This window comes from Tachysurus vachellii, chromosome 7, assembly GCF_030014155.1.
Source record: "Tachysurus vachellii isolate PV-2020 chromosome 7, HZAU_Pvac_v1, whole genome shotgun sequence".
Lineage (NCBI taxonomy): Eukaryota > Metazoa > Chordata > Actinopteri > Siluriformes > Bagridae > Tachysurus > Tachysurus vachellii.
In genome coordinates, this window is record NC_083466.1 from 6,981,304 (window position 1) to 7,009,034 (window position 27,731).

General features: G+C 38.9%; 1 protein-coding gene across 3 annotated transcripts in view; it reads right to left on the reverse strand.

Annotated features, from left to right (window-relative positions):
• The window catches only part of astn1 (astrotactin 1), a 244,587-nt gene that overhangs the window by 177,090 nt on the left and 39,766 nt on the right, over positions 1-27,731 (reverse strand). For all 3 annotated transcript variants that reach the window (XM_060873956.1, XM_060873957.1, XM_060873955.1), the window contains exon 2: positions 20,930-21,120. In XM_060873956.1, coding sequence (XP_060729939.1) covers positions 20,930-21,120 — 191 coding nt within the window. The remainder of the gene's footprint in view (positions 1-20,929; positions 21,121-27,731) is intronic.

Here is a 27,731-nt window from a genome sequence, read left to right on the forward strand (position 1 = left end):
AAAGGATGGCTTCTGGATAGATATTACACAATAATTAATAATAAAATTCCTCTACTGTGGGTATAAATCTTACTTCTGGAACCCCATACCCAAGCACCATCTTCATTTCTAGCTCCATCTTCTTCATATGAACCTGTGAAGCTGCCAACACAAGCACTGTTTGTAGCCATCAAGGCCATGTACATGCAACACTGGTAATTTAATACAGAATACGAGGCACTTAAACTCTGTGCACCTTGGAAATAGGTAGAACTTTCTTACGCAGATATCTGTAATTCGACTTCATCAGATTAAAAAGTCCCTCCTATGTAGCAGTGATTACATACCATAAAGGATACAGGAAAACCCAGTAGGGCTGAGTAGTATGAGTGCCTTGAGCCTATGCTTAAAGCAATGCCTGTTTTAGAGCTTTTTGTACATTATAAGCAGTTGGTTTATGCATGTATAGCCTTATAAAACAAAACGATGTAGGTTTCCACTACCGTTGCACTGTACGTCGGTGTAATGAACCTTCTGCAGACAAGTATTTGAAGTGCAATTCCAGTTATCAGCATTTGCACTGAAGTAAATCATACTCGGCACATGCCGTGACACTATCTACAGTAATTAATATCAGAATATAGCAAACAACACCTTTTCTAAATAGGCCTACATTAGAATAATCTTTACTTTGGTGATAAGTAATGTCGTTACACAAAATATAACGTTTAAAATGGCCCCTTCATTAATAGATTCCATTGTAAGTAATAATGCATAATATGCAGGACTCGTGAATATTTGTATTTGTACTAGATGGATTTTAATACCTACTTTTTTATGTTTAAGCATTTTTATTTGTAAAATAAATAAACACATAAATAAAAGGCACACTTACATAAAATTATTCGTTATTGGGGTTAACAAAAAATAGAACTATAATAGAATAGATAATTGACAGATCAAGCAAATAAATAAATAAATAAATAAATAAATAAATAAATATACTCATTATACTAATCAATTAATCAAAAAATAATAACAGAAATTGACAGATGACTCGATAAGAAAATATACGTTAGTTGCAGCCTTACAACAGTGTCCGCTTACAGCCCCAGAGTCAACAGCTAATCAGTTTTCTCTAATTTAATTTCCTTCCAATCTGCCAGTGTGCATTATCCAAATGAGCAGCTTACAAGTTTATGGTGGAGAAAATTAGGTAACACTATACACAGGAGTTACAGGAGACTTAAAATTAGAGGAGACAAGACAGGGCTTTATGAAGGAGCCCTATTAAAGTCAAACAAAACATCAGATGCTAGCAGTGTGTCAGACTATAATCCAATTAGCAACGATCTACACCAACCTGTAATCTGTTTGGTGGAAAGCCAGGACACTGCATATCAACAAAGTCACTGATACATAACAACATAATGACAACACAAAAACTGTTAGTGCAAGAATCATGACCTCATTGCCCATGTTCATTATTCTGATTAATGGGGTTAGGGGTTCGATTCCTGTGTAGGGTTTCTTCTGGGTATTCTGGTTTCCTCCCCAGTCCAAAGACATGCACTGTAGGCTGACTTGTGTGTGCAGTTGTGCCGTGTGATGGTTTGGTGTCTCCCACCAAGTGCCCTGTGTCACCTGGGATAAATTCCCTATGACCCTATGTAGGAGAAGCAGTACAGAAAATAGAAGCATTTGATGGCCTGCTTTCCAAAACCAACAAAAAAAGGTTATTACTGCAAGTAAGTATCATGCCATATGTATCATGCCATATGTTGTGGAACAATCTTGTGTCAAGTTGAATCGTATTTGAACTATTTTGCTAGCTATTTTGTTTGGGCCAATCAGTCCAAGTTGCTGTGTTGCTCTTTACATGGTCAGAGACCACGCATAAGATGATATTTTCCTGACTTGAGTATAACCTTCACCATATATTTTGAAGATGTCTTGAAAGATGTCAGGAAAACCCAGTTTTGGTCAAAACCTGATTTGTCATGATATGGATTATTTGGCAGAATCACTATACACTACATACACCATGATATCAATGTTTTTCCCCATGCCACCTATTACAGAATATTAAGATTTGCTGAACGAGGAATCAAATTGATATCTATAATTTCTGAATGATTTATTCCTAAGTAGTATCAGTTGAGTAAATGTTTGTATTAGATTTGGATAATGCATTTTTTTGCTTTTGGTAACGGTACTGTGCAACATCTTTCTCTGATCTGATTACCGGCATTATAATTAATGCATGTAACCAGAGGAAATAGGCTTTCCATGCCTGGGTGAGCCTAGCCATAAAACAAGGCATTATAACCACTTAAACTCTAAGTGCCTGCTACAGATGAGAGCCTATAGAGCAAAGGAAAAGCACCACTAGGTCACGATCCAAATGTCTGGCTTGATGCATTTCCTGAAATGTTTCACTCTTTGATTCAAGCTGTATATTTGGAAAGTAAACAGGGCTAGACTCAGGGCTTTTCCTAGGTTCTCGCTAAATCAACAGTCTGCTGTGATCTCAGCATGGTGACATACTGTTATAATGTCTATCTATAAAAATGGGTTTCATTTGAATTTGGTTCCTCTCAAGGTTTCTTCCTCATTCTATCTAAGGGAGTTTTTTCCTTGTTACAGCCACCGCAAATTTGTTGATTAGGGATAAATACCTGTACAGATACATTCAAATAAATGTACATAAATATTTATGTTATGTAAAGCTGCTTTGAGACAATGTCCTTTGTTAAAAGCTCTATATAAATAAAATTGAACTGAATTGAATTCAAAATCATTTTATGCGTTGTAAATGATACATATCTTTCACAATAAAGATCTTTATCGTTTTCTAACTCAAAGGTTATGGTGATACACTCTTAAAATCAGAGAGACTAGGATTCTGATCTTTTCAGATTTAACATTTAAGCGCCTGAGAATGGATGTCCAGCAAGCTCCCTTTGCGTACTGTAAGTGTAAAATATTAATGACCTGAAAATACAAGTGTTCTCAGATTAATTATAAAGACACAAATAGGGTTTCTCCAACTTTTCTACCATGAGCAGCGTCAGCTCCAGTGGCAATGTCCATTTTACAGGCAAAGATATTTTATGATCACTAAGTCTTTATTTCTAGAACAGAATATTGGCACAATAAATAAGCTGATGTCCTTACATGAAGTCCAGATGTGCGTTCACTCATAAAGAAGAGTGAAGAGAACAGCAGGTGGTAGATCTCTGAAACGTCAGTGTTGTGGATTCAGACACAATCTGTTCTACAGTCAGAACTGTTACAATAGTTGTGGTTGTACAATATGACGATAAAAAGTGCTGTTGTAATGCAATGCTGGGATCTCCATTTTACTCTCATCGCACTTTTATTACTTTGCTGCTTGTAGAGTAACTGCTTGTTTACTCAGAATAGCCTCGTGTATAGCTGACAAGCACTGCTAGGCAACAGTTACAGCTGCACAGGCGGCATATTAAACAACTTTCGGTTCCCTCAGGAAATCGCCAGGACAGCGTGGACTGCTGATCCAGCTGTTCCGGCATAGAGATCCCAGTGTCGGTGCAAAGACTGTAAACAAAGGCAGTGAAAGCAAGGTGGAATTAGAGCTAGGCTACACAGCTAAACCCATATCGACCAGCTCTTTTAAGCAGTCGTGCTTAAGCTTTCTTTCAAAAGTCTGGGCTCTGGTGAACAAACCAGAGGAAGTACGCCTGAGGATAACACTGCGTATACGTGTTATGGTATGCAATGTCATGATATTTACAGAAGATTAACAGCAACATTCCTTGCAGCACCATTTGAGCTAGACGGTGGCAGTGTCTTCATGGCAGACAGAAGAGCAGTGAGAAGAGCAGTGAGAAGAGCAGTGGACTTTAGTAAGAGCAAAATATGAGGTCTGTGCATGTTAACAAATTATAGTGCATATAACAGAAAGTCACTGGTCTACTAATTAATAGTATTTAAAATAGAAAATGCAGTCCTTTCTATTTGTTCAGAGATGTTTTCTGCCATTCTTGTAACTAAAGGTTTCATAACTCCAGATGGCAATGCTGAAGTAGCTATGCAAGAATGCCACACAGCTACCAACAAGCAATAGTCTACACATCCAGATGGAGCTTTTTATTGTTGCTGGAGATTTCAAAGACACCATTATGAGACTGTAATTCCAAAATGCACCTAGAATGTCTCCATAATACAATAGATCATGTTTACATGAACATTGCTGAGGTGTACGAAAACCATTCCCCTTCCCCATTTGGGTCAGTCTGATCCAACCACATTCATATCACTCATCAAACACATTTTATGTGTTTTACATGTTTGATGAAATCCAAAGACTGCTGTTTCTTTACTACAGCACCAGCTACAGTACAATATACTGACTTGAGTATGTTTGCCTCACAGGCCACCTTGGTCTCACGCACAGATCTAAACATTTACATGTCTTTTCTACTGAATCATATAAACACTGCACCATTGAGAGCATCCTGTCTAACTGTGTCACAGTGTGATAAGGCAGCTCTGTGGTCCTGCTGTAAAACACCCAACACATCAATGGTATCCAACTCCCAGCCATTGAGCATCTTCACCACAGTAGATCTCAAAATAGAGCATGCAGCAGTAGCGGGGTCTCGTTGCATCCCAGTCACAACCTGTTCAACCTCCATGGGGACATGGGACACAGGAACATTCATAGAAGAACCAGCAAGCTCAGGGCCAGCTTCACCCCTACAACAATAACGCTGCAGAATTTAATACAACACTACACTCATATTTTACTATCTTGCAGTTCTATTCTACTGTATATTATGAATAAACACTATATAAGTGCACGTTCTTAGCACATACATCCTGGGTTATTTTAAGATATCTGTATATACACTGTATATTATCCATGGGTAATATCTGCCTAAAGACCCTGCCTAAAACAGGGTAAAGACCATGCCTTAAACAGGGTATTTACCTTGGCAGCATGCAATAAGGATCTACACAATATTAGGCATGTGTTTTTAGTGATTACGGCTTAAGTCTGCCTCTATGCTATGTCATAGTATGCTACTGCGAGGTATGCAAGCCCATGCCGCTAAATAGTCAAATCAATTATCATTAATTGTGAAGACTCTGCAGCACCATAGTACGTAAACCGTAAACCCTACAACACGGGGATTGCCACCGGGGACATGGAGGAGTACAATGCTGCGTCTTAAAGTGTGCGCAGAGCAGTGAACGAAGCAAAGCTGCGCTACGGGAGGAAACTAGAGTCACAGTTCCAACATGGTGGCTCTAGGAGCCTGTGGCAGGGACTAAGGAACATTATGGAACACCAGATTCTAGAATGGGGAATGCGGACGCTTCTCTGGCAGACGAGCTAAATATCTTTTACGCTCGCGTCGAGGCTGCAGTTAAGAGACTGGTACAGTCTCTTTTACACTTTTTACCAGTCGAGGCTAGTGGTGCTAGCGGCACAAACAGCATGCATGCTGAGAGAGCTGGAGAGGTAAACACGTTCACCATCTCGGAGCATGACGTGAGGAGGGCATTCAGGAGAGTGAACACCAGAAAGGCAGCAGGAACAGGCGGCATCACAGGTCGGGTTCTGAAGGCCTGCGCTGACCAGCTAGCACCGGTGTTCACTGAGATATTCAACCTCTCACTGGAACTCGTCTGTTTTTGTCCCATCTCGCTTCAAACAGCCCACTATTGTTCCTGTCCCGAAGAAACCCCAGCCCGCCTGCTTCAACGATTACCGCCCTGTAGCCCTGACCTCAGTAGTGATGAAGTGCTTCGAAAGACTGGTCAGAGACTTCATCACTGCATCACTACCAGACACACTTGATCCACTACAGTTTGCTCCACTACAAAAATGCTGTTTGTGGACTACAGTTCAGCGTTTAACACCATAATTCCCTCCATGCTCACCTCTAAGTTGGTGGTCCTGGGACTCAGCCTGCCGCTGTGTCAATGGATCTCCAACTTCCTGACAGACAGACCACAAGCTGTACGGGTGGGCAAACACACCTCATCCACCCACACCCTCAGCACTGGAGCTCCCCAGGGTTGTGTTCTGAGCCCCCGCTGTACTCACTCTACACATATGACTGTGTGGCCACTTCCAACTCCACCACCATCATCAAGTTTGCTGACAACACTGTTGTGGTGGGCCTGATCTCCAACAATGACGAGACAGCCTACCTACAGGAGACTAAAAACCTGGAAAGATGGTGCCAGGAGAACAATCTTCTCTTGAACATCAGCAAGACTAAGGAGTTGATAGTGGACTTCAGCACAAAGCAGGAGCGGTCATACCAACCGCTAAACATCAACGGGACTCCAGTGGAGAGAGTGGACAGTCTCCGATACTTGGGGGTTCACATCACACAGGACCTGTCTTGGTCCTGTCACATTGACACCGGGTGAAGAAGGCCCGGCAGCGTCTGTACCAACTGAGACGCTTAAGGTACTTCAAACTACCCTCTCAGGTGCTAAAGACTTTCTACACCTTCACCATCGAGAACGTCCTGACGGTTAGCATCACTTCCAGGTTCGGGAACAGCACCATGCAGGACAGGTGAGTCCTCCAGAGGGTGGTGCGGTCAGCAGAACGTACCATCCACACCGAGCTTCCTGACCTGCAGGACATCTACAGCACGCGGTGCCGGACCAGGGCCAGGAAGATTGTAAAGGACCTCAGCCATCCCAACAATGGACTCTTTTCTTTGTTGCGTTCAAGGAAACGCTTCCGCTCCCTGAAAGCAAACACAGAGAGGATGAGGAGAAGCTTCTGTCTGCAGGCCATTCGGAGTTTAAACCAGGAAACACCCAGGATCTGGATCTAGATCTGGATCTAGTACTGGTCCTCTCCCCCTCACTGTTTTCTGCTTTAGGTTATATTTTTTATCCCAAATTGCATTCCTTATGACGTGACGTGACATACAGCTAAGTATGGTGACCCATACTCAGAATTCGTTCTCTGCATTTAACCCATCCAAAGTGCGCACACACAGCAGTGAACACGCACACACCGTGAACACACAGCCGGAGCAGTGGGCAGCCATTTATGCTGCGGCACCTGGGGAGCAGTTGGGGGTGGGGGGTGTTCGGTGCCTTGCTCAAGGGCACCTCAGTCATGGTATTGCCGGCCCGAGATAGATAGATAGATTTCACTGCATGTCGTGCTCTGTATGTGACAAATAAAATTTTATTTGATTTGACCTGACCTACTAGCATGGCCACAAGACCAAACCTTTACTGTGATGTATTTAATGACTTCATGTATAGTATGCATGACATTACCATCAGAAAGGCTCCTAAAGCCTACTAAAGGCTACTTTTTCCCTGTGTCTGGAATCTGTTGTTCCTTTTTCAGTTAAAGATTACTGTACCTGTATTCATTTTTAATCTAGATGCACATAGTTTACCTTTAAAATGTCACACTGAAAGATCATTAAAGTTGCCTTAAGGGTCCAATTATCTAATAAAACTTCTCCTAGTTATTTCTCTGAGAGCATTCCTATTATTTTGTACATGATAAACAAAGACATTACAATGGAGTTACTCTTGAATATAACAAAGATAATGTATATAACATAATATAACACTATTTCATATATTTACAGTAACAATTTGGTTCCTCACTCAAGTTTTCCCTTCCACCATTAAAGTTCAGTAGTTCAGTAGTTAGGATCTTAGCGCGCATTCACTCCTTTCTTCAGTTAAACAGCTGAATGAATGGAGAAAATCTGCTTATTTCTTTTGTCATTATTTTCTTATTTAGAATAACTGTCTCACAAATTTGATGACCTCTTATGCACTATTCACTATAAGAAGAACCCAGCTTCAGAAGCTAAGCCGTACTCTTTTTGTGTCAACTGATTGCACTGAAAACTAGAAATGAGCATACTGGTATTTTAAATAATTCAAATGAACATAGCATAAGACATGGTTAGGTGACATTTAGCAAAAACAGCGGTAACAATGACAGTTTAATATGAAGGTAGAAGTATAAGCCCCCGGGGCCCCAAGGTGAGATTATTCATTTTAGCAGGAAGGTGAACACTGTACTGTATAAACTTCTCTAAGATGAATAAGTAGGAGGGAATATTGCGGAGATTGGGCATCACAATTAAATGCCAGTGTCAGTATCAAGAATGTCTAGAGAGCAAGACAAATCACAGCAGCGGAAGTATACTGCAATCTTGTACCAGCATCAACATTAAGACTTTTGCCATCATTAATTTAGGAAGCTGCACGTGTACAGCTCCACAGATAGAAATGACAGATACCGGAAAGTTGCTGTGGGAAGATCTGGACATGCTTATTCACAAGGAAGGCAGCAAAATCACATCCACTAGAGAAAATAAAGAGATACAGCCCCACCAAACCTAAGTCTACTCCTACTTTGCATTCTATCAGTGTTTTTTGTTTTTTTTACTTATGTTTTGTCTGCTAGTAGTAGTTCATTTTTGGGCTTGGCTGCTGTCTTCCATTAGTGACCACTGTACTTAAGCGAGTCCACATATAGTAGAAATGATTTCGACAATAATACTTTGTTAATGTTATTATTAAATGTTCAGTAATTGTTGTGTATATTAATGTGAATTTGAAGTTGATCTCATCTTGTCTGCCTGGGGTTCGGACACTTTGTTTTCTTCATAATCGTGTTTCTTGAGCTGCCTCAAGAAACAAGGAGGAATAAGCCAGGCGTTCTCCTTTCTGTAACCAGCAACACCACTCCCCCACAATTTATTGTTACCAATACACTGTCACCAATGACATAATTTCTTTGTGTTGAATTAGCACAAGGAAGCACGTTACCACTGTTTCCATATCTCCTTGGAAGCACAGCTCCATGTCCTCTTTTTTGAGGCATTCACTTCTTTAAAAGAAAGCTCAGGATTAGGATGTTTGTGGATCTGATTAAAAGCCAAGACTACCTCATTCTATTTTAAGGCTACTTTTTTTACCCTTTGTTATAAAAGCTGCTTCTGAACTGAAATTTCTGATGGAAGGTCAATAAAAATAGGCACTCCTCTAGATTCAGGGGCTTTGCTGTGATACCTTTCACCTTTTTATGATCCGTTTAATTCACCTTTCACTATATAGCCAAGGAATAACATCATGCATCCACTAAGGAAACTTGCATTTCAGCACATTCAAATCTTATGTCTTCCAACAGCTTTCTGAATCCAAGAATGTTTCTCCATATACTTGAAATTGAGGAGAATGTAATCCATTTATTCATCATCTCTCCAAATCTTCACGAGTACGAGTGTAACGAAGGCAGTTTTCCCTTTCTTTTTCATCTCGAATACAGATCAAACTGCAGTTACGTCTCAAGCCCAGGTCTGTATTTAGCTTCCGAAATCTGTTATAGAGCTGCCGCATGTGTGTGATTTAGTGTGTGATTATGGGACCTGCTAATATTTTAATTGCACACTCTCAAGGTCTGTGAGGGAACTAAAGCTTTTGTTTTGCTGAAAATCTCAGTAAGATCCTTGTATTCAGAGAAGAAATCCACAACTATCTTTGGCCTTTTGCATGATACGGTCACACAAAAGAGTATTTCTGATACTTCTTGGCCTCTTAAATGATTTCTCCCTGTGCATATTATGCTTCAGCAACCAAATGCCATAGAAATGTCTCCAAATGCAGGAGAAACAAAATGGCATAAAAATGCTGTGACAAGCAGAGGACTCCACCTGTGCATTTTGATGTATCCCGTTCATGGGTTCTTCAGTGAAGGCACTGAATACTAATCCTTTTCAACACAATGCATTGCCTAATACCAGTGATCACTTTAATGTTGTATACCAGTGAGAGGTGATGATCATTATATGCTTGTAAATTTTCATTTAGACCTCTGTGGAAAACTATTTTGAGCTGAAGGTTTTGGTAGTCAAAACGAAGAACTCGAGTGCATAATGTCACTCAAACTTTACTTTGCCTGAGGCTGAGCAGTTTTTCTCCAGCATCGTTTTCAGAACTCAAGAGATCATACATTTCATTAAATTCTTGTTGGCTGATCAATGGTGGATAGTAATGGTGGCCCCTATTACTTTTCCCGTAAGAAGCACTACTGTCTGCAATGCTAGTTTGTTTACTTGGCCTGCACAGGCTGCATTACAAGATATTCTGTACTGAAACTCAGTGAACTGTGCTGACATCTTCTGAAGCACAATAAGCTGGAAAGTGTATTATGGTTCCATGGGCAGCTGTTTATTTACAAAAATGACATGACTGCATGCAAACAGGAACATTGTGCTTATCTTAAACAACAGAAGGCAAGTCTGACAATTACTGACAAATGAATTTAACGAGGCTTTGCAAACAGTCTTTAAATAATCTCTGTAAATGGGGTGTATTTTGGACAGGTTACAGCTCATACATGTGGTACAGTCATCCGTGATGTGTGAGTACCAGCTAACACAGTGTCCATGAGTCAAGTAGAGTCAAATCAAGAAGCTTTTAAAGTCATTTCAACCATATGCTCTCAATGGTGCCTCTCTGACTATCTCTATGGAAAATACATCAATGTTCAGAGAGTGGTTGTGGTCCGTCGTGAGACCCACCACGGTTGTGTCATTGGCGAACTTGATGATGTGATTTGAGCTGTGCATTGCAACACAGTTGTATGTGGGCTGAGCATGCAGGGGCTCCTGATGAGCTCCAGTGCTCAATGTGGTGGTGTTGGAGATGCAGTTCTCGATCCTGATTGATTGGGGTCTGTCACACTCGAAGTCCAGAATCCAGTTGCAAAGGGAGGTGTTTAGGCCCAGCAGGCTCTGTTTCTTGATCAGGTGTTGAGGGATGATTGTGTTGAATGGTTAACTAAAGTCTATGAACAGCATTCATACATGTATATCTTTATTGTCCAGATGGGTGAGGGCCAGTTGAAGGGTCGTGGCAGTGGCATAGTCCATGGAGTGGGTTGGACGATACTCAAACTACAGGGGGTCCAGGGAAGGTGGTTGCTGGGTCTTGATGTGCCTCATGACAAGCCTCTCAAAGTACTTCATCATGATGTCATCATTGAGGCAGGATACTGTAGACTTTTTTGGCACGAGGGTGATGGTAGTTCTCTTGAGGCATGTAAGAATGTCATTGAAGATATCCACTAGCTGTTCTGCACTATCCCTGAGCACATTGCCAAGAATGTTGTCTTCTGTGGGTTAACTGCATAGAGTTCTCCCCACATTAGCCGTGGTTAGACAGAGTACCTGGTCATTGCAGGGATAGATGGTCTTTGTTTCCACTATGTTTTTCTGCAGCTCAGTGTTGCCTTCCTCCCAGATGCACATCAGGACTTCTATGCTAGTTTTAGATGGTTGCCCTGCCCCATGCGCCACATGCTTGTGTATTGTCTGGGCATGAGCATGCTTTGCCTCTCTGATGGTTCAGGACAGTTTGGCCCTTGCTGATCTTAAGGCTATTCTGTCCCCTGCTCTGAAGGTTAAGTCTCTATAACATTAACATTCCTACCCCCCTGGGGGAGACTATTACTCCAATCATGAGGTCTTCAACCTAATCAGATAACTAATCCTGGTACTCACACACGTTAGTTGACTGTTAGACATTCCCAGCCTTCTCCTTTACATAAAGTACAATGATAATGAACAAATATATTGCTAACCAATTCCATGTGTCTCAGAGGGATTCAGCTTCATCATATTCTTAAACACTGACATCCTTTTCCAAAAGTGAGGAAATGCAATTTTTGTAATTACTCAGAATACAGGCATTTGCCAAAAGGCTATAATTCTAAACCACAAACCTATATTCAAAGCATTTACAGCTACTTTGCTTGCAAAGTCAACCACCTGTAACCTGCCCACTTACTGTTGGATAAACTGCACATGCAAAGCAGTACTCATATTTTAGGATCTCAATAAATCTGGGCCTGAGAGTTGATGTTGAAAGTATCTATCTATCTATCTATCTATCTATCTATCTATCTATCTATCTATCTATCTATCTATCTATCTATCTATCTATCTATCTGTCTGTCTGTCTGTCTGTCTGTCTGTCTGTCTATCTATCTATCTATCTATCTATCTATCTATCTATCTATCTTCTACCCATCTATCTATCTATCTATCTATCTATCTATCTATCTATCTATCTATCTATCTTCTACCCATCTATCTATCTATCTATCTATCTATCTATCTATCTATCTATCTATCTATCTATCTATCTATCTATCTATCTATCTATCTATCCACCCATCCATCCATCTATCTATCTATCTATCTATCTATCTATCTATCTATCTATCTATCTATCTATCTATCTATCTGTCTGTCTGTCTGTCTGTCTGTCTGTCTATCTATCTACCTATCCACCCATCTATCTATCTATCTATCTATCTATCTATCTATCTATCTATCTATCTATCTATCTATCTATCTATCTATCTATCTGTCTGTCTGTCTGTCTGTCTGTCTGTCTATCTATCTATCTATCTATCTATCTATCTATCTATCTATCTATCTATCTATCTATCTTCTACCCATCTATCTATCTATCTATCTATCTATCTATCTATCTATCTATCTATCTATCTATCTATCTATCTATCTATCCGCCCATCCATCCATCTATCTATCTATCTATCTATCTATCTATCTATCTATCTATCTATCTATCTATCTATCTATCTGTCTGTCTGTCTGTCTGTCTGTCTATCTATCTACCTATCCACCCATCTATCTATCTATCTATCTATCTATCTATCTATCTATCTATCTATCTATCTATCTATCTATCTATCTATCTGTCTGTCTGTCTGTCTATCTATCTACCTATCCACCCATCTATCTATCTATCTATCTATCTATCTATCTATCTATCTATCTATCTATCTATCTATCTATCTATCTGTCTGTCTGTCTGTCTATCTACCTATCCACCCATCTATCTATCTATCTATCTATCTATCTATCTATCTATCTATCTATCTATCTATCTATCTATCTATCTATCTATCTATCTATCGATCTATCTATCTATCTATCTGTCTGTCTGTCTGTCTGTCTGTCTGTCTGTCTGTCTATCTAGCTACCTATCCACCTATCCACCCATCCATCCATCTATCTATCTATCTATCTATCTATCTATCTATCTATCTATCTATCTATCTATCTATCTAACTTATTTGCACTACTTTTCTATTTTCGATTTATTCATTTTTTTAACTACATTGTGAGAGAAATAGCATTTTTACACATAACAATATTTTGCATTTCCTTAAACAGCGTCTGAAATTTAATTGTTTGTGTAAAGTGACAAAGAGGATTACAGGAGTTTGTAACCAGGGATATGATGTTTGTTTAGTTTACTCACATGAGATAAGCTGTTCATATCTGTGAGGTCAGACAAATGAATTCACACAATATGTTTTCTCGAGAACTGTACCTGCATAAACAGTACCATTAACTTCCTCCATTTTCTGTAGAGCTGTTATTGTCATATGTTTTTTTTTATTCTTTTCTTTCTTCAAATACAATGTCCTCAACATGATTTAGAAAGATGGAGCTGGAGAAAGAAGCTCTATTAGAATCGTGAATGGATTTCAATTCATTCATGCGGCAGTGCTGAATGATAGGAAATTACCCCCAAAACACCACAAACTGCCTCGATTCCAGTTGTTCCTGGCCTTGTTCTGGTGGAATGAGGATGTCATGTGTTTAGAAAAAAATTGAGGCCTTGCAGAATGAAATAGGCCCCAAGACAGTACTGTGTCTGTCCAGCATCCTTCAACTCTCTCTCACCCTCTTTCTACCTCTTCCAAGCATCCTCTCTTTTCCTCTGGTCTCTTTCTGATTAAACCACTCTACCTTCTCCTGTGTTTATGCCTCATCCCTCTTTCTCCAGGCTGCTCCATGTTTTTTTTTTTTTAATGCTCTTAGGTATTTAAAAAGTGACTTTAATTTGCAAAACTGTTTTGTAAAATGGTGCATATTTTAGAAAACTCATCACTAGGTTTTGATAACCGTCTAAGGCTTTAAGTGCATATGACAGTTTATGCTTGTGTAGATTAGGTATATGTTTAATTTGCAATTCTATCATCACTGAAAATACACAGTGCATTATGCAAAATGAGTTGCAGCTGTGTTCGCTTTAAGAGCACAGGATTTATGCATATCTTACATAATACATCGCGTTTTAATATTCATTTAAACAGCATTAAGAGCGCCTGCCTTTCATTCATGATACCTCTAGGCTTGAAGGTTAGGCCTACAATTTTAACGATGTCAACCTCACAGCTACCTAATTCATCTTTCCCTGCTTTTAACATTGCTTGCCCTCATTTCCAACTTGCAGACATTGGTCACAATCTTGCTTTCTAGTGCTCTAGGGAAAAAGACAGACCCAAAGATATATCACTTTTCCTCACAAGACTGGGCTAAAATCCATCTCTTTAGTGTGCAATGTCTGCTTTATAAATGCTGTTTTTATGAAGATCAATGCTCACTGAATATGTAACGCTCAATCTAGCGCCCAAATCATGCACCCAGTTGCCTCCCATGTTAAAATATCAGATGAAAAAAAAAACAAAAAAGGATGACACGAAAAACTTGAAATTGCTTCAGAAAGGTCAATGATTTCTAAAGATGTGCAGATGCTAGAACTACTAAACAAACCTTGTTGCATCTTCAATCAGATATCATATAGTCATATAGATCCATATCAAGATGGAGATGGAGGACGTCTAGAATATTTACCCAACAGAATATTATATATTGGCTCTTGGCCAATAAGAAGGCATTGATTTTTTTTTTATTGCTTCGGCTGCTTGCTGTATCAAATACCTTAATGCCACCCTGACACTCAATCCTCCCTAATTCCAAGAAGAGGTAGAAATCATAAATAAGTGGCTAGGGAAGAAGGGGGAAGTGTTTCCAAGCAACACACCAACTCCCCAAACTCATTCTGTAGGTGGAAGTGTAGAGGAAAGCAGAAAAAATGGAATCAAACTTAATTATAGTGTAAAGTCTAATCAATAATGCAAACACAAGGCATGATGCAAACATTTATGCTAGAGGCATTTTACTGGCGTATACAGTATAGAGAAATAAGGAGGACATAAAAGGTAAAGTACACTTTACAGCAAACCAGAGTAAAGAAGAAGTTAAAATATTATTTTAAATTGACTGTATAATTAAGTTAGTCTTTGTCCTGTGTGTTAAAATACACAGCACAGCTGAAACAGAAACAGAACTGAACAGAAGTGATCTACTGAACACATGCATGTTAAAGCATGCCTTATCTGGCTGTTTAGTTCAGGACAAAATCCTTCGTGTCCCCCAATAAATTGAGGTGACTTAGGAGGTGATATGCAAAAAAATGGTTTCACCGGTCATGTTTCTGTACCTCACGTTCAGAGGAAAAACGCACTGAATGGCATGACAAAGTCAGCAATTATTCTCCAGTTGGAATTGGTGTATTTTACTGTAATCAGCAGCCAGTACTTCGTGCACTAAGAGGAAATCTCACATAAATGAATATGCAATGAGGATAAAAGGGCACAAACAAAACGGACTATTGCTTTTATAGGTGCTAAAAGCCTATTGCTTTTATAGGTGCTAAAAGCCACTTATTCTTGTTAATTAAATCTCATCACTCAGCTTTAATGCCAAAGGAGTGTTTTAATTTTTTACAATTTTTGTAAATCTGCCTGATAGTAAAATTCCAAATTTTAAGAACTTTATTTCACATAACACAAAAATATAATAATACAACCGTTTTGTTTTGTTGTATATTTGAGAGTTCCTCGTATGTAATCGCATGTTTAAATATCCTGGGTTAAAACTATTTTCTAATTTTGATTTATTAGGTAAAAAATTGTAAAGTTTATCTTATACAGCCACATTATCCTGGTTAGTGGCACCTTAGATCCTAGTCTGAAACACCAGTCCATCAACATGCACCAGGCACCCACGCACACCCACACCCACACACACACACTCACACAAAATTTAAGATCATCAATCAAACATGACAACCCACTTTTTGAAAAATGGGTGAAGACCAGAGATCTCAGAGGAACACGGGGAGAACTTGTGAATCTCCACACAGAAACCTGAGCTCAGGATTCAAACTGGAAGCATCAAGTTGTGGGCTGAATGTACTGGTATAGTTTTTTTGGGTCCAAGCCAACTTAATGTTCAAACTTGGCCCAGTTGTTTTCTCTGGGGCCCAATTATCATTATCCTCTGTGTACTTCTTGATGCACAAGATTAAGAAGGCTTTGTTTATGAACCCTTTTTGTCTAGTCTACTTAACCAAAATACTACAGTCTAAATACAACTAACTGAATGATGCCATCTGCAATATACAGTACAAGGACCAGGTGGCAGGTGTTTGATACTTTAAAAAGATTGATGCTTTGTTAAATAAAGTGACAGTGTATTAACGTTTCAGTGATAATATTTCATTTAGTTCCTAGTTTTCCTGCATACAAGCTGTGCAGTTCTTTTGGATTCCCTTTATATATATTAAATATATTTATTTTTTTTAAACTACACATGGTTGGTTGTGCTACTGAATTCAAAATGAATATGCATCGGTTTATATAACAAAATAAATAATAGTAAAAATAACTAGACTCATAAAGACATATACATAAGAAATGTCTCAGCACTTGTGCACACTGCTATTTTAAAGGGAAAGCTCATTTGATTATACAGTATGTAGTACACTATTTAAGGTATATAACTACACCTCCCGAGAATGTGTGCCTCGTATCCCTAAACCTGTGAAACTTTTATTTCACCACCTGCACAGTCAAAAACACCAGATTGTAATCAAGGAGGCTTAATGCTGAGTCACACTAATGTACTGTTTTTTTTTATATTTTTTCTCAAGACACAACATGCACTGAATGACTACTACTGCACTGAATGAATTAATTGAAAACAATCGCTGTATTTCTTCAGCATAAGCGGTATCTTAACAGCCGTTGTTACTGTGCATGTGTCTTCATGCAGTATGGCTACATGTCAAATGTAAGGAAAAGTAATGAGAACATTTTTCCAAATGGCCACCCTTCTTTCTCATGGATTCACAATTCACTGCAAGGGCACTGAAAAGCTGAGCAAGCCCTTTGACAAGAGACAAACCACCAGGGAACGAGCAAACGAGAAAATGAGAGCTCCAGAAACGCTGCGTGAATGTAACACCCTGCCGCGGAGAGCAAATTGCAGGTTGCAAAATGCCCGTTCAACATGGAGAAGTACATGAGGGACACCTCCTCGTGAAGAGTATGGCCACCGCTGGGAGAATACTGGTACAGAAATGGGTGCAAACCAAGGTAGGTGAGAGCTTGTTAAAGATTGTGGAGGCCCAGAGGGGCTCTGAAGGTTGGAAAAAGTGAACAAGCGGAAAGCTAAGGTCATTCGTTCATTTGAAGTGGACGACTTCCAGTTCTGCGGTGCCAGATTATTCATGAGTTATAAAATAACCCAGCATTAACATGTACTTGCATTACAAATAACAGTCTGCAAAAAGTAACACCGTAGGTGAGATAAAAAACATTCTTCTTGAAGTCTTGAATTTCTCTTCCACCCTAGGCCTGTTTTTGAGCCTCTTGCTTGAAAACGACATGCTCGATTTAAAATGAGAACATTTTAAATCTCAAAAACTACAAGGTTTATTTGAAGAATTCTGGTACCAAAATAAAGTTAACACATGTAGGACTGCTGCAGAAAAGTATTAAAATAAGTATATATATATTACCAGGTCAGACTAAGAGAAGATGGAACTTTATAAAGAGTATATCTCTTTGAATTCATGCAGTGAAAGCCTAAAAACAACAGAAAGTTTTATCAGCTACCGAACTATAAAACTTAATTTAACTGATTTATATGTCACTATAGGTGTTCATTCCATCCAAATAAAACTAATTAGGGTTTGTTTAGGAATTCCCCCATCACTACATACAGTAGTTAGAGTAATGTGAGTAATGCAACTGAGCTACGACAGCAACACAGCACTTCCGTGAATAAACACAGCGATAATTTTGGACCAAAAAAATACCTAATTCATAATAAACGTGTGTTCAAATACCTTACAGCTGATATAAGGTCTTTCTGACCGCTATTCGGATGAGCTGTCAATTTAAAAATTTAACCACAAAGTTTTTTATGACGATAATCCAGCTCTTCCTGTGTCGTGTACACGGTGTATTCCTTTCCCAACCGTTCTCAATATTAAAAAAGCAAAAACACGATTCAATTCTGCAGATAACTGTGTCATTGAATTTAAAGGTCCGGGACATTTAAATGGGATTTAAACGTTGTTTTTTTTTTCCAAACACCGTTTGCTCGACATCACCTTGGCCGATTTGGATGCTGGATTTGGATTTGGATGCCTACGTGCCTATAGAAAGGTTTCAGCCAATAGATTCAAATGGAGGCTTTGTAGGCATGGTAGGCTTTGTATGCTTATAAAAAGGACTGATAATTTCTGCCCCCCTCACCCTCGATACCAAGGGCTCTCGGGTGGAAGAGGCGCAAAAAAATAATCTTTTTATTGATCTTTGTTAGCTGAATAAGCAAAAAATATATACAGTATAATATGAATACCTGTATGAATATAATATGAAACCTGTATGAAAAGCTACGGCTGAGATTAAAGCTTACTGTTACTGGTTTAAAGCATCAGTATCAGACTTATGAGTTCATTTATTTGTTCTCTTACTCTTATAATGATGTGATATCAGTCTTATGCATCTTGTTGACTAATAAACGGTCCGCACTAAAAGACAGCACTGGACGAATTCCATGATTAATGATAGCAATCAAAGCAGACTGCAAACTGTGTTCTGGGAAAATATCAAATATTCAAGTATTGCCGCAATCAGGTAACTTGATAAAACAGCTTATATTGTTTGAGCACTAATAGCAGAGCAGTATTAGCGAGTGTGGTTATTACAGTTCCGTGAGCATTGAGCGCTGAGACAGGGGCACTTCCTCTTCCTCGCTTACCAGGGTAACATTCTGCACACAAATGATGTGGCACCTCACACTTTTTAATGACCACATTGCTCTGCACTCTCAAGTCAACAGAGCTCACCCTATCTATTACCCACACTGTTTAAACAGCATAACCTCTTGAACATAAAACTCAGCATATCAAGCTCATCCAGAGCACCAACATGGTGGCAGTCAATAAAAAACAGAGATAAATAAAATTCTCCATGACACACCTGATTATTACTAATTAAATTACTTATTTCGGTATTTGTACGAGCATCAGTCAATCCCAACGGATATGTATTCGTTATGTATGACCTAAACCTTCTTTTGTAATTGTGATATCAGGTGCGAACTGTGGTCTAGACCTCAAGTTGAAGTTTTTCCCCACCAAAAAAACCCCACCTACATTAAAGGTGCGTTTGTTATGCATGCATGTTTATCCATGACAACTGCTATCAATCCCACTGCTCTCATGTTAGGTCCAACAACAGCCACAGACTGAGTTCAGGTGTTGTCCATGTCATGATTGGTGCTTTTAACTGGTGACAGCAAGAGATGCTCTACAAAAGTACACCATTTTTGGAAGGGGCATAACTTAGCAAGCGGCCCACCGACCGAGACACAAGATGCAGTCAGCCATCTGTTCACCCTGTCGCTAATCTTTCTATCTACCAACTCACAATAACACACACTTGCACTCAGTGGGAAAACTGCAGCTCTTGCTGAGCGGAGAGAAGGAGAGTGTAAAATGAGAAGTTAGGTTTTACTAAAACTGTTTCTGAGAGTGAAGTTATATGAGTGGTGGGCAAAAATGTAATACATAAGAGTTCTTGTTTTTTCTCTTCCTGTTTGTAAGCTAAAAGAACATGACCTACAGTATAGGAGGCAAATGTAGAGAATGATTTGTAGGATGTGAAAAATGGTATAAATAAGTATAAATTAGTCTTTTTTTTGCGTAATAACGACTTCCTGAAACTAAAGCATTTACATTAGGATTCATCCATTATAATAACCAGCTACCTTCACTCACTATTTCATCATTTTAAACAAATTAAGCAGCACATTGCAGGGGGAATGGTGGCTTAGTGGTTAGCATGTTTGCCTCACACCTCCAGGGTTGGTGGCTCGATTCCCGCCTCTGCCTTGTGTGTGGAGTTTGCATGTTCTCCCCGTGCCTCGGGGGTTTCCTCTGGGTACTCTGGTTTCCTCCCCGGTCCAAAGACATGCATGGTAGGTTGATTGGCATCTCTGGAAAATTGTACCTAGTGTGTGATTGCATGAGTGAATGAGAGTGTGTGTGCCCTGCGATGGGTTGGCACTCCCTCCAGGGTGTATCCTGCCTTGATGCCCGATGACGCCTGAGATAGGCACAGGCTCCCCGTGACCCGAGGTAGTTCGGATAAGTGGTAGCAAATGAGTAGGTGAGTGAGAGCAGCACATTGCTGTTTATTACTAACAAAGTATAGTGAGAATTTCATCTTTGCTAAAAATGCAGCCATATTATTCCAGCTGCTTGTGTGTTGCAAGCTGCTGTGTATTCTCTGTGTACTTTTCTGTTACACCGAGGTCTATTTGCACTAACCCTGCCTCACTCCTTGCCATTGTTTGTAGTTGTTCATTATTCATCAATCATTCATGAGGCAAATTTAGAGCTGCCAAATTACCTGCCAGCATGTTTTGGAAGGAAACCCACGCAGACACAGTTAGTGCATGGACAGAAAATCAAAACAGTAACCAAAGCTCAGGATGGAACTGGGAACCGTGGGGATTTGAGATAGAAGTGCTACCTGTGATGCCACCATGCTGCCTGAATGTTAGTGTTATTGTGGATTATTAGGATCATTAAAACAGATGTCTCTGATAGGGCAAACATCAGAAAGCAGAGATTAATCATATTATCTGAAGCATAATGGCAATTTTTTCTTGTCTAGCGTGTATTTGTCTCTCTTCTCAGGGCCTACCATCACAGAGATGTGCAAAATGCGCAGCTCCTCCTCTGCTGCCGTGTCACTAGCTGGGTCTGCGGTGGTGTCCACGCCTGCAGCATTCTGATTGCCATCCTGATGGTGGATGTGGAAAAGCAGAGTCCCGTTCTCCAGCCATTGCTGCCTCCAGCGCACCAAAGCTATGTCCTCTGAGCTCCCTGAAATCTCTGCAAAAACACAAACATGCTGCCTGTCTTAGTAATCATTTAAGCATAGTAGATAGATTGCCTTTATTAATTCTGGGGCAAAATGGCCATTTAAAATCAAAGGGCAAGTGTAGCTAGAGATAATGTTAAAGAAAATAAAAAAATACAGATTACAGATAGTTTAGAGATTACTAACCATTTAGTACACCATAAATAATCAAAAGAAGTTTTAAATCTATTCTAAAGAAGCTGGTAGGGAGTAAAAAATTGCAAAAAAATGCATAAATAGGCTTGTTCTTACAACTGTATTGTCAATCTCAATCAAGTATAAATGTAACAAAGCCATCTAGACTTCAAAACCTGTTATGTCTCTTATACTTGGACCTAAGCTCTATACCATGTTTCGTTTCTTTTTTCTAGTATTATTTTCATAGCCAGGTAGAATGATGGGATGTAAAAATTCAGCAGAGTGCAAGATTTCTACAACGGAAGGCATTTGGAACCTCCAAAGCACTTTAAAACGTGGGTGAGACTGCTGAGTGCTGTTTGGTTTGACAGAAGAGGGGGTGAAAAAGTATTACATGGAAAAGGTACAGACATATAATTAAAAAGCATTAGGAGTCACAAGACAATAGTTTTCCATGTATAAGTGGGGTCTGCAGTCAGCAGTGTCTTGTTAGAAAGGCATTTCAAAACTTTAAACACAAAACTGGAGCTGTGAACAGTGCAATGGTCTTTAAAAGCATTTCGACATTGCCAGAAATAACACGTGCTAGAGAGGCTATGAAGCGTGAGGTGTGAGACACATTTATGAACGCAGTGATTAGTGCAGTGACAAAATTTAGATATAGTGACGTTACTGGTGTCATTTTTTTTTTGTTTGCATATTTATTCATGTATTGTGTTAACCTGACATAATAACTAATATTAAAAGAATCAGAATAACTACTATTCTTAAATATTATGTGATTCATGAAATTAAGAAATCTCTCTAACACTCTGTTTTTTGTTCGATACTTTAACACCTCTGTTTGGGTTTGGAAAAACACCTTGTTAAGTTAATCTATTCAAAATGCCTCTAGAGCTTGCTCAACCAACGCAAATGACGACACTTGTGTGCTCGCACTTCCCCTCCTCATACTCCCACATGCCTGTTTTGCTGTGACACTATTATTAATGATGGAACATATGGGAAAAATGTTCTAACAAACCCAAATAATTACTGATGCAAATAATTAATGCTGTTCCTCTATTTGGCCCTTGCCTAAACACACTTCCTTCGTGCATTTTTCGAAAATTTCCAAATTAGTCAGATGCCATTTGGATTTTATTATTTTGTTGATTAACAATTATTTCAAAAGGACTTGTGAATTAATTAATTCAGATTTAAAAAAAAATCCATATCCAATAGTTTAATTACTACTGGGAAAAAGACTTGACCTCTTGTTGTGTCTTGTTCTAAATGTCAATATAATACGGCAAAACAATTTAGAAGGCGGACATTCAGGAAGAAACTGAAGATGTGGCCAGATATCAGAGTAATTTATGGATATTTTTTATGCAGCTTATTTATTTCAATGTCTCTGGTTGCATTCATTTAATAAAAAAAAAAAAAACAATATAACAAAAATGTATTCCCAAGAACAAACATATCTCACAAGAGACATACACTTACACATGTGAGCAGTTGAGGTTTAAGGGCCTTGCTCCAGGACCCAGCAGTGGCAGCTTGACCGTGCTGGGGTTTAAACACACAACCTTTCTATCAGCAGTTCAATGACTTAACCACTGAACTACATCTGCCCATATTCTGCCTAATTAAGCCTAATTAACTGTTCACTAGCTGTACAACGTCTGAGCAAACAGTAGAAGCATTTCATACTGACCGCTGTGACAACGTAAAATGGCATGTCACAGTCAGGGCTGGTGCTCCATCCCATCCAGTCCGAGATGATTTTGTACAGGACTCGGCGGGTCAGTGAACCCAATGTGTTTTTCCTCCATTGCAGCACTAGTAATGGTCTGAAGATTGGGTGTCTGCCATCCAGTGTAAATAATTCTACAGTGAAGATACCACTCACAGTATGGAATGTTTCATCAGGTTCACCTTTATTCAGGTCAACTGACAATGATTCTCAAAGTTGGATGATACAACCTTGGGCAGAAACCCGAAATTCAACCATAAGGTGAACCCACCCTGGATAGTTGTGACAAAACTGTTGCCAGAACTCTTTTAGCCAATGTGTTGGCTTGCAAAAGGCTATTTTCCAAGGCAACCTGTAAAGGCTCATAAAGGAGGCCATTAATGAGGTCAGCAGATGCTTTCCATTTTTTAGAAAGGTAGCAACAAGACTAAAGTGATGCCATCCATGTGGTTGGAAGTGATGTGTACCGTGTTAGTTGGAGTAGGGTTGTGTTGGGTAAATGAGTTGAACACTATTCACATAACCAATCAGTATACAAACTTATTTTTTTTTGCTTTTTTGGGGCTGCCAAAACTCCAGTAACTCAAGGAAAATAACTCGGCTTTGCAGTTGCTCTCAGTAGAGCTAGTCATGACAGAGATGCTTGACCTTGTGCCTCATTAATGGTTAATGCAGACTGTTGGCTAAAACCTGATAGAAGGCAATTCCCAGATTAGCAGTGACATGGAGGTGTTTAAAAATTGCAGCCACATTGCTGCATCTGATGCAGTGCAACTATATAGCAGAAGTACTCGATAATGAGACCACTGAGAGTTACTACTACATAAACCTAACTTCATAACTGGCACCTTCAATTGGAAATAGTGTACAGTCCAAATGCTCTGAAACTGAGATGGGGAACTGGTTTGAACTGGTTTGGGCCAAATCATCCTGGTAAATTAATGATGCCATCAGGCTGTTTTATAGTTTGATGTATTCTATCATCATATAACTACAAGACAGATTTTAATTGTAGCTCAGTAGCTGCATTTTATCAAATGCGCTCATAAACAGAAGCACTTATTTCTTGAAACGCTTCCAAACAGCATGTTATATAGGTGACATTGTAGTTATAAAGATGGGATAGTAGTTACGAAGGTGTGATGGTAGTTATGAAGGTGTGATGGTAGTTATTATGGTGACTTGGTAATTAGTTAGATGATTTGGTAGATATGAAGGTGACTTGGTAGTTATGAAGGTGACTTGGTAGTTATTAAGGTGACTTGGTAGTTATGAAGGTGACATGGTAGTTATGAAGGTGTGATGGTAGTTATGAAGGTGTGATGGTAGTTATTAAGATTACATGGTAGTTATGAAGGTGGGATGGAAGTTATTATGGTGACTTGGTAATTAGTAACATGATTTGGTAGTAATGAAGGTGACTTGGTAGTTATGAAGGTGACATGGTAGTTATGAAGGTGTGATGGTAGTTATGAAGGTGTGATGGTAGTTATGAATGTGTGATGGTAGTTATTAAGGTGTGATGGTAGTTATTAAGATTATATGGTAGTTATGAAGGTGGGATGGAAGTTATTATGGTGACTTGGTAATTAGTAAGATGATTTGCTAGTTATGAAGGTGACATTGTAGTTAGTAAGGTGACTTGGTAGTAATGAAGGTGACTTTGTAGTTATGAAGGTGACTTGGTAGTTATGAAGGTGACATTGTAGATATGAAGGTGACATTGTAGTTATGAAGATTACTTGGAAGTTATGATGGTGACATTGTAGCTGGTAAGGTGACTTGGTAGTTATGAAGGGGACATGGTAAGGCGACTTGGTAGTTATGAAAGTGACTTGGTAGAAGGTTATGATTTAATAACAAAAAACGTAAAACATAGCAGGGGAAAATCACGGGAACTGGAAACATGACACAGCAAAAGGAATGCACTGAAAACACCAAATAAGAGACAGGACACATAAAACACAGACAAAGAAAAGACAAGGACTTCGTGAAGCTAGATGCAATGCAGATATATAGACATGATAATTAACAGGCAATTAGGGACAGGTGAGTCTAGACATGAATCAATAACTTGACAACAACCCCAAACATACAGTCAAACTATAGCAGTACTGTAACATAACATCACTATTATTTTCAGTTTTAAACATATCTCAAATCAAATTATGACACGCATAAATTGACCTCATGTGTGTAAATCTGAAGTGGGTATATGCATTGGAAGTACTAAAAAACATTTCCAAATGGCTCTATACACTGGGGAAAATTAGAATATATTGTAAAAAAATTGCATTTTGATAAAAAATTTAAAAATAAAAAAATATAGGAGGCTTTTGGGACATAATAATGAAGAGCAATGTTTAAAGAAATCTGGTGACACACACTGCAAACGATTCTGCAAAGTATTAAAATTTGATCAGTTTATCTAGTTTTAACATGATTTGGCAACTATTAAACTTTCAGTTATCTCAGGACTGCAGTAACTCACGTCCCCTGAAGATCAAATTTTATTTTTCTCTGGCTTGTTTCAAGGTATATTTCACCGATGGTGCCAATTTTCCCCCTGAATAACAGTGCACAAGCGAGCAATCAGTCAAAGTCAGACCTGCTTTACCATGCCATCCAACACCAGGAGCATTAAATGCAATTGCTAGCAAATGGTAATTTGTTAAGGTTTTCGTGCTGTGTTTAATATTGCATGTTGGATGATTAGCTCCGAGGAAGATGATGAAAGTGGGAGTTCATGGTCCTGTGATCACCTGTCCGTTCCCGGAGTTCATGCAAAATACATCGTCTGGAAGGTCAACAGATAAATCGCCAATTTTTCACGTCATTTTACCAGTGTGCTATAAAGACAGCAGGATCTTCAGGATCTTGATACTGTACTGAACCATATGCTGAGAGCTTTACTCAATTCAACGTGTACATGGAGGCGCATGATAACATTATTGGTTTTACCTGCGCGTTCTGGTCGTTGCCGAGCTCATTTCATTGCTTGAATGTTCATTTACTAAAGTGTTCAGTAGAGAAAGAACCAGCTTCAGTGGTAATGTGGTCAGAACGTCTAATCAGAATATTTCAGCAGTTTAATTATCCATGTCCACTGTCTGACTATGCGATGTAACAGTTAGTCAGGAATCTACTGAGAGACACTGAGTCTGGAACGAAGTGTCCACCTTCAATCATCATGTGGCAGCCAACAATGTTCAAGAGAGATCTCATGAGCATTAAATTAACACCTGCTGTGTACAGAGACCAGTTGAAAATGAGACTTTCCACCATTTACATTCCATCACATTTTTTTGAATTACTGAATAAATTTGCACCAGTGAGGCTCATGTCGTCCCTTACAGCATAAAAATCAGGATACATTTTCATCTAGTTTGATTGCGGCATGCTTTGGGCACAACTGTAAAAAAATAATGATATATAATATATATAATCTAATATATATGTAGACTCTTTTCTTCCACACTAATCATTTTAAGTTCTATGTATTTTTTACAGCAGGCAAATCCTCCAACACTAACAAAAATAATATCAAGTGTAAAATAAACAATTAGCTTTGTCATAAAATGTTAATATGTGTGAATAATAATGAAGTGTGGAATACTAAAAATGCTAGATGGATAAAGTTAGCATTTGAGGAGGTTTATTTTGGAATGAAAACGTCTGACACCTGTGACAAAGTTTGCATTTTATGGCTTTATCCAAAGTAATTCATCCAGAAGGGTTTAACCACTAAGCTACTACATTAGACAGCCTGCTATAGTATAATATTAGCATTAGGATTTAGTTAGAAAATCTAGGAGTCATGCAGGGAGGTAAAGTAAGTCCACGTCTCTCAGTTTTTCCACAATTGTGGCTTTACTGTACATCTGAGTCCCTCGTGCACTACGTGATCTACCGTGCTGACCAGCCGAGAAGTCCGATGTCTGAACATTTTCTTGCAAAAACAATTTTTCATTCTGACGTTTCTGATAGTAAAGTAAACACTGTCAACATACACAAGATGTGGAATGTTATTTTCCGGCAATATTGGATTCTGAAATAATTAATTGTATAAATCATCCACATTCCTCTCTGGAGGCGACTTGTTCAATGCATTTGAAAGTGCTGTAGGAAAGAGGAAAGGGTGTCAATCAGAAACAATATTATATACCAGACATCATACTGCATGTTGTTTCCGATGATGAATGGTGAAAAATGTTTCAAGTGAAAAGCTCTTCTAGCACTAAGTGAGCCATAACAGCAGCAGAGGAGACCTTGATCAGTTTGACATTAATTCGTGAGCACATTTGCTTTAGAGTAATGCACATATACATCAAGAAATGTAAATATTAAGATGCTAATTAGAGCACTGCAGTAGCCTCGGAGGACACATAGTCACATAAGCATCTTTTCAGTTCTGTGTGATACAAAAGAGCTGAAAAAAAAAACAGCTATAGCATCAAGGTTACCATATTGTCCTTCACTTTAGCCATCTCTCCATTTGAAATTACAGCTGTAAAGATGAGCCTTTTGACTAACAGTTTCTTCCTTTTAATGGACTGATGTCAAATCAGCGTGTTCGTGCCAATCTATAGCACTGACCATGCTAATCGCTGCTTTAAGAAGGTAATCAACATGTTGTAGAGTTATCAGAAATGTTAGTGTGCTAGTTTTTGCTAACCTACTTGTCTGTTGTTACTGCGATTTCAGTCC